Here is an 8341-nt window from a genome sequence, read left to right on the forward strand (position 1 = left end):
TAACCACATTCCGGGCAGCGCTTCGTCCGCGATATCAAAAGAAAATCTCGCACCACCGCTTGCCCCCTCCACTCGGCATTCTCGCGAGTCGACGAGTGCCATTGGTGGACCTTACGACACGCCCGCATTTCGCCCACGTGGTATACCCACCCTACGGTAACCAAGTGACGGGCGGCCACGCCTCACCTCCCCTCAGGAGCCACCCCCGCCCCGTCAGTGAAACGGAAACTGGGTCAGCCAGGAGGAGAAGCCCGGTCGAGTCAGCCCGAGAGACTCAAGAGCCGACGAGGTTCGAGTTCCGCAGTCCCGTGATAACCACCCCGACGCCCGTCCGTCGTTCTCCCTCGTCTCCAACGATATTTTGCACGCTCACAAGCGGAGATAACGCATCAGGTGAGATTGTCAGACTCGTTGTTTTCATTTTTTCGGTTCTTTAGTTCAGTTCAGTTATATTTTTGGGGAATTGAGAAACGAGGCGGCCGTTTTCGGGGAATATCGAGGAATGCAAGGCGGATAGCACAATTTTTATCATAACCTTTTTTGGAGGCCGAGTTGAGAGCTACAGAAAATGTTTTTACGAAAATTTCGATATCTGCCGTTGATTCGGAGATATTCCTCGAAAACGTAGGTTTTCGAGGTTTTTGTAAGAGTGCAACTGTTGAAAAAATTTGGCTGGATTTTCAGGAAAAAAAATTAGAAGGAGATTTGAGGGGAGAAAGTCAGTGGAATTTCATGTTTCTCTGAAAGGCCAATTTTTTTTGGCGGTAGGAAGACGGAAATTCCATAATTTACATGAATTTTCAAGTGAAGATGAATATTCACTGTCAAATTCCCTGAAAATTCAGAGGAATTTTTAGTTCAAGGAAAGATTGCTCTCAATTTTTCTGATTTTACATTAATTTTCACGGAATAATTAAATGGAAATTTGCAGTTCCCCCGATTTTTCAATGAAATTATGAATTTTAAATTACAAAATTCCTTAAAATTTCAGTGGAAATGTTAATTGATAAAAAATGTTGTCAAATATATTCTCGAATTTTCGATAAATTGAGAATTCAGCGTGATTTGCACTGAATATTAATTTTTCCTAGAAAATTCCATCAATTGGGGACTTCTCATCAAATTTTGGAATTTCATTGAATTTTCTGCGAAATCTGAAACGTCTCCATGAAATTTCAATGTTTTTCTAACAGTGTGGCTTCATCGAAGGTGCACAGCAAACACAAATGTCTGAATTTCACACGCCGTTAGTAGACATTTTTCAGACACTAGAAAACGTCTGAATAAAATGAAAATTTGTCTGAATTTTATACGAACAAGTGCTGAAACATCTTAAATCACGTTTGAAATTCAGATAAATTTTTATTTCATTCAAACGTTTTTTAGTGTCTGAAAAATGTCCACCAAAAGTCTACGAAGTTCAGAAATTCGTTGTTCCTGTGTGAAGTGAAGATTATGAGTTAATTTCAATGAGTGAAGGGTTTAAAAGGTGTCCAAAAATATTCTCCTAATTATTAACAGTGAAGTGACGATACTTCATGTGCATTCATTCAGAAAATCATAAATTTTGGGAAAAACATGTTGAGATACATTTTTTAAAGTAAAAATTATCGTCGACACTTACCCCTAAAATCACTCCACTTGAATGGGCTTTCGATGTTTTATTTCACAAATAATTATCTGACTTGATGAAAACGACGTAAAGATATTCAGTAGAAACACCACGAGCCCAGTGCACAGTAGAAAAGGTTGCGGAATGGGAAAGGAATGATCGGATAATAAAATGATGACGCACGCACCAATTGCCACTGGATCTAGCTCATGACCAAGTGAATTTTTTCTCTCATCAAGAGTCGCATGATTGAACAATTATTCGCGGACCTAATTTTCTCTTCATAAGCCACAAACGCGCGTCGCACTTAATCAAGGATAAAATCACTGAAAAAATGTTTTTTTTTTTCACTGAAAAATACTTTTAAACAGTGTTAAGAACTTTGCGAGCTCTTCTCTCACATTGAGCGAGAAAATTCATCGACACCACATTATTCTTTCAATTATTATCCCCGAATTTAATCCGAGATGAATAAATATTTTCATCACAATCGTTTCGATCGAAAGATGTAACTGAGATGAAACTGTGGCTCTAAGATATCCCTAAAACGCTTTCTAATCGAACAGAATGTGATTTTTACATTCATTAATAGAATTATTCGGGTGAATATGCACAAAAATGTCTAAAAAATTATTGTTTGAGCAGAGAATAAACAACTGGAATTTTTATTTGATTAGTTCATTTGCACTAAATTTCGCGCAAAATCATCTCCTTCTCCATCCTCCACCTAGAATTCAGTAGCGAAGTGGTAAAAGGGTACAAGTCAATTTTGACGATTGACCAGATTTCAATAAATATCTCGGAATCTAAGGGAGATAGCAAAATTTTTATTATAACCTTTCTTGTAGAGGCAATTAAGAGCTACAACAAATGTAGTTACAAAAATTTCGCTATCTCCCTTAGATTCGGAAATATTTCTCAAAAACTCGACTTAAACCGTTTTACCACTTCGCTACTGAATTCTGATGTCTGTCATGCCCTAGTTTTCGCACATAATCTCCTTCACAAAACTTTATCCAAATCTTCGTCAACATGGGACATATCCTGGAGGATAATAAAACCAAAACCTGATAACGCTGTCCATGTTTCGGTGGCCGTACCCACCCCTTGCTGACGACCTAAAAATGAGAAAATCCAAGTTTCGTGAAGCAATCACTTGCGGAAGTCTCGAAAAAACTGAAGCACACTGTTATTGTTGACTGTTGTAGGGACTGGCGAGGGGAAGAACGTCTGAGACATGGACAATGTGCAAATGATCGGGACTAAAATCACCGCGATCAAGGAATACTTATATGTAAGGCCATCGCATGTCATTTCATTATCACTTTCCCTCTCTTTATTGATGTTCTTTGTGCATATCATGATTACGCACGCCTGCGATTGATGATTTTTTAACTTTTGTACGGCACGAATGAGCGGATTTTTTGCCTGATGGGTAAATTAAGGTGGCTGTTTGTCTTTGCAGAACTTTGCGCGGACCCATTCACCAACTAGACTCATGAGTTCCGAGAACACTTACTCCCTGAGCAGGGAGCACAGCAATCTCAAATATTCGGGTGAGTGGTTCAGCAAAATGTCGTGTCAGCCAATTTTTCATCAATTTTAAATTTTTTAAGTCATTATTTTTTTCAATATTTCATTTCTTTTTTTTATTTTTAGATTTGTTAGAATTCTTCCGTTGTTTTATTGATGAACATTATTATTTTAAATGAAAATAGAGATGAAACTTGTCATATTATTTTTTGGAGAACAAATGTTTTTGAGAAGTTTTAGGGAAAAATGAACGGAATTAAATTATTTAATAAAATTCGTTAACAATGGGGAACTAGCAATTTAATATTACATTGTAATTGTACGTCACACAATTCTTGATAAATTGTCAATTTTTTAAACCATTAATTTTTTAAAATTTTCTGCTTCCTTTTTTTACGTTTTTATTCATAAGAATTTTCAATTTGTTTTATTGATGAAAGTTGCCAAACAAATCTTTTTTGTGGTGGAAAATTAATTATTTATAAATTATTTATATAAATTGCTCATAATTCTCAAAAATTGCACTTTTGAAATTATTCTACCAATCTTCCTCCAAAAGTAAACATTCTAATTTTTTTCCGATTTAGAAAATGTTTTTAAACGGTTCAATATTGAGATTCAAATTCAGACCTGTAATTTTAAATAATAAAATTGTTATAAAATGTCCGGAAACTTCCGGTCAAATGGGGCTCAATGAAAGCTCTGATGTTGGACTACAAAAGTAGAAAATTATTTCACCCTTAAATCCAAACTGAATGATAAAATTAAAAAAAAGCTAAAATAAAATGGAAAAAGACCGGAAACCCCCCTCAATCGATAGTTCGCAACACAATCCAACCCCAAGAGTAATCGAATCAGTAATTGTCATCTACCCAAGTGACTGAATAAAGCCGTAGTGATGAGATTTTCGTCGAATCCCAGAGTCCCATCCAACGACAATATTGTCCTGATTTAAACCGGTGGATTCGTGGCCGTCGGGTGCCGCAGGATTGGGGTGCATAATAATTGAGGATTTTGGGTTTGGCTCGGAAGGCACTGAGCATCAAAGTAGCTCGAGTGGCTCAGAACAGATTACACGCCACAGGGGAGTGAAAAAGGGTTTTTCGACTCTTCCTGGGACACTTACAGTCCCCTTGTGTTTTGATATTTGCTCGCTGACAAGTGTCACAAGACGATAACGGATGCGTGCGTGCCCCGTCGCCCCGCACTATTTAAATTTTATAAAATCAATCTCAAAATATTGATGCTATTGACACATGTGACGTGACGAGGAATTCTAAAGTCAAATCAGCAGCGAAGCGATAAAACCGTTCAAGTCGATTTAAATCTCGTCTGAGTTTTTGAGAAATATCTCTGAATCTAAGGGAGATAGCAAAATTGTTGTAATAACCTTTTCTGTAGAGCGAAGTAAGGGCTGCAAAAAAGGTTATAGCTAAAATTTTGCTATCTCCCCTAGATTCCGAGATATCCGTTGAAAACTGGCCAATAGTCAAAATCAACTTGAACCGTTTTTCAATTTTTTTCGGAAATAAGTAAAAAATTCAATAGAAAACCTCTCTAGAATTTTTTTGTGAATTCACTAGGTGTATCTATGAAATTTCTTCATGTGTTTATATTTTTTATGAGAAAGGCCGGAAAGATACTGCCCGTAACCATAAATTTCGGTTCTAATCCTGCTTATAAATCCGAGGTACTAGTGGTGGGATAACTGCGCCCTGGAAAACACTGTAATTACATTTGTCGAGGGGTTTGGGGTGCATTTGTGATGTAGGAAAAAAAATAAATAACATGGCTAATTCTTTTCACAATCTCAATTACAGTTTTTATTAAAAAATAAAATGTTTCGATCCAGCAGACATGCATTTTGAAAAATTAACGAAATAATCAGACTGTAACAGGTGAATTTGATAAGATGACTCGCCCAAAATCCGGGAATAGAAATGCTGAAAGATTTCTTTCATGCAATTCATTGAAAAAATAATAGAGATACAAAGAAAAATCAAGACAGCCTCTTGATAAGTTTATGGGTGATAAGGATAATTCTCAGGGCATCGGAAATTCCCCTGTGGATTGAATTACGGTTGAAGCCCACAATTCAGTTGCTCCCTCTTCGCTCCTTCATCGTCGTGAATGCGGTGGTTGCTTATCCGGAGGATCGCGGTAATGGAAAAGAGACTAGCTCTCATGAGAGAAGGGAGGCCTGCCTACACCAACTCCTCGGATACTTTATAGTTTGGCTGTGAAAAAGGGACAGCTTAATCCGAGGAGGATTTACCCCGGAATCTGACTGGAGACTGCTCCCGCTCCTCTTGAGCATTTTGTCTTGATTCTGTTTCTTTTTTACTCGGCCTTTTGTTATTTCGCTTTTTTGGGACGACCTCAGGAAGATACTGACGAATCTGGCTCATGTTGGCGAGATGGATCGCTGGATTATGGGAGAATGACGGGGATGATTAAGGATGGTGTCATCCCACCAAACAAGTGAGAGTGTGTCAATTTAGGTCTATACTTTCAATTGTTTGATGAGGTGAAATCATTCCAATGGTTTTCATCGAGTGAGCTACGATGATTTATAGAAGAGGATGAGGCCAGCGAGGAAATCAAGAGGATTGTGGCCATATTTGTGAATTATATACTTGCGGAAGATGATTTTTAATTGGTGAATGGACCAATTATGCGCACTTATCCTCAAACAATCTCATTTTAAAAATTGCAAGTGACTTTGTACGCTCTCAAATGATGAGAATTAAGTTGTCGTGGAATTTCCGCACTGAGGATCATGATCAACATTCATGGCTTTCGGGTGCATGTCGTCTACGCTCCGCGTAATGTCGCCCTAATAGTCCGCGTAATGTCCGAATTTTCGGATGTATGTCGTCTAGAATCCGCGCAATGTCGCCCTATTTTTTTTGAATGCATGTCGTCCGCATTCCGCGTAATGTCGCCCTAATTTTCGGATGCATGTCGTCTCCGCTCCGCGTAATGTCGTCCTTCCGCAAAATTTCATCCTGCATCATCAGAAAATGTCCAGACGTCCCACGCAATTCATCCGGAAGCCATGAATACACTTGAGGTGATTACTATTAGTCAACATGAATAGTCAATAATGAAAATGATGCGGTAATGCTTCCCTCCAAGTCTGCCATTTTCCCCTCAATTTTTCCCAACGAAAATAAACATCTGGAATGTCCTTCTGCTTTCAGATATCCTCCCCCAGAACATGGAGGGATATCCCGCGACAAAGGAGTTCCTGATGAAAGTCGTGGACATTCTACTCGACTTCATCAAATCCACCAACGACCGGAACGCAAAAATCCTTGATTTTCATCATCCGGCCGAGATGGTGCAACTCCTCGATCTCGAGATTCCCGACACTGGACTACCCCTTCAGCAGCTCCTGCTTGATTGCGCCACCACTCTGAAGTATCAAGTGAAAACTGGTGAGTTCACAAATAATTCCATCGAGTCTAATATATTTTCTGGTAACAATCGAATCGATTGTTGGCTTTTGAACTCTAAATGCCCCAAAATCTTTCAAATTAGACAGTTACGCGAATGAAATTCTATCGGTGCTTCAGATAAAATAAAACAATAGTCAAAAATAATTTTTTTTTCATGATAATCCGTTTTCATTTGAGATCATCCCCACGAGATATCCACTTGAAAAGCAAACAAACCCGAAATAATTACATTGACTTTTTTTTCTAACAGAATAATTTGCTTATAAAATACGCGCATGTAGCCTCCCCCTGGCGATGAGCCGAGTGCGCGATAAGCCGCATAATTTCATATTCAATTTAGCATACGCCCGCACGGTTGTGTAGATAAGGCGACCGGAGATACCCCCATCCCCCTTTTGCGTGTGACCCCTGCACCCCCCCTTTCCCTTCCTCGAAAATATAACACGAGCATTACGGGACTGTGATAAATGGTGATGCTGCCGCGGGAGACGGAAAATGTTTGACCAAAAAAATCTGTCGAGCGGCAGATTTTGGTCAGCCGGGTGAGGCGTCACAATGCGAGCAAACACATTTCGATAATCCTGAGGAATGGTTTTATCTCTCAATATAAAAAAAACATGATCCGGATAACTTCCCAAAAAAGACGAAACAATTCACAGAATTCGGTCTCTTCAAAATACGCGAGGATTTTTCATATTTTTCCCACTTTATTTTTCCTCTATTTTCATCTAAAAAATTTGGCAAAAACTTGACAAGAAAATGGGAGCCAACGAATGGCTCTGAATGGAAGAAGTCTCCGAAAAATCGGGATCTACATTTTTCATTGAACATTTCGCGCAGATGAGCTGCGAATAAATTCAATATAATTTTCTAGCGAATTCGCTGGGTTTTTCAATGAAATTTTTTCGTTCCACCAAACCCCGTCCATTGACTTGAGTCAAGTATTTTGTTCCTACCACTTGGCTTCCGGATAACCACCACCGCCAGATAACGAAAGCACCATCCACTTGGTTATGCGAAACCGTTTCAAGTCCCCAAGAACCACTCGATATTCCTCCGCCCCCTGCGCCGGAAGTCGACCGCAAATCCCCCCCGACATCGGCCGGCCCGGTATCTCAGCGCGATTCGATTACCGCGTTTGAATGGGATGCTAATGCACAATGCCGTCAAAACGCCCGAGTTGTCTGGAAAACACCGGCACATCAGCGCTGAATCGGGGGAGAAAGTTGCAACAGAGGAGCCAAAACAACTTTTGCACCGCACGGATTGATATGAAAGGTGGGGAGAGTGAGTCCCCCTGCCGCTCGTCGGCATCACAAAACCTCGTTATTAGATTACGTACCCTCCTGGAATGCCAACCCCCTTCCGCCGGACTCCTTTGTACGAGTCAGACGCTGCTTCGAGGGAACCCCTGTTTTTTTTCGAGGGGGCATATTTCACTCGGATTTTTTTCATTCTTTTTTACGATAGCAACCCCTCGCGAGATGACCGGAGATTGCGGTGAGGACAATGAAATCACCAGGGGCATGATAGGGATGATTGGCAGTCTGTTGAGGTGAAAAAAATGTATTTCTTATCGGGTATTGATAAGAGGGGTTTATGGGTCGTTTGGGGATGGAGAATATAAAACGCCGGTGCGGGGGCACTTTCGGAATCCATTAACTGGTGGTTTTTATCATTATTTTCGGATTTTTTTTTAATGTGAGCAATTTAGTGGAGAAGAGGTAAAAATGTT

The 8341-nt window shown here is 39.6% G+C and overlaps 1 protein-coding gene across 2 annotated transcripts in view; it reads left to right on the forward strand.

Annotated features, from left to right (window-relative positions):
- The first annotated feature begins 265 nt into the window (after positions 1 to 265).
- The window catches only part of LOC107039986 (glutamate decarboxylase), a 25761-nt gene continuing 17685 nt past the window's right edge, over positions 266 to 8341 (forward strand). The window contains exons 1-4 of one of the 2 annotated variants that reach the window (XM_015259872.1): positions 266 to 393; positions 2821 to 2906; positions 3078 to 3168; positions 6349 to 6585. In XM_015259872.1, the coding sequence (XP_015115358.1) occupies positions 2850 to 2906; positions 3078 to 3168; positions 6349 to 6585 (385 nt within the window). In that variant the 5' untranslated portion in view covers positions 266 to 393; positions 2821 to 2849. The remainder of the gene's footprint in view (positions 394 to 2820; positions 2907 to 3077; positions 3169 to 6348; positions 6586 to 8341) is intronic. The other variant, XM_015259873.1, reaches the window with a different exon arrangement.

Source organism: Diachasma alloeum, unplaced genomic scaffold (assembly GCF_001412515.2).
Source record: "Diachasma alloeum isolate Michigan unplaced genomic scaffold, Dall2.0 Dall_scaffold_00315, whole genome shotgun sequence".
NCBI classification, from domain to species: domain Eukaryota; kingdom Metazoa; phylum Arthropoda; class Insecta; order Hymenoptera; family Braconidae; genus Diachasma; species Diachasma alloeum.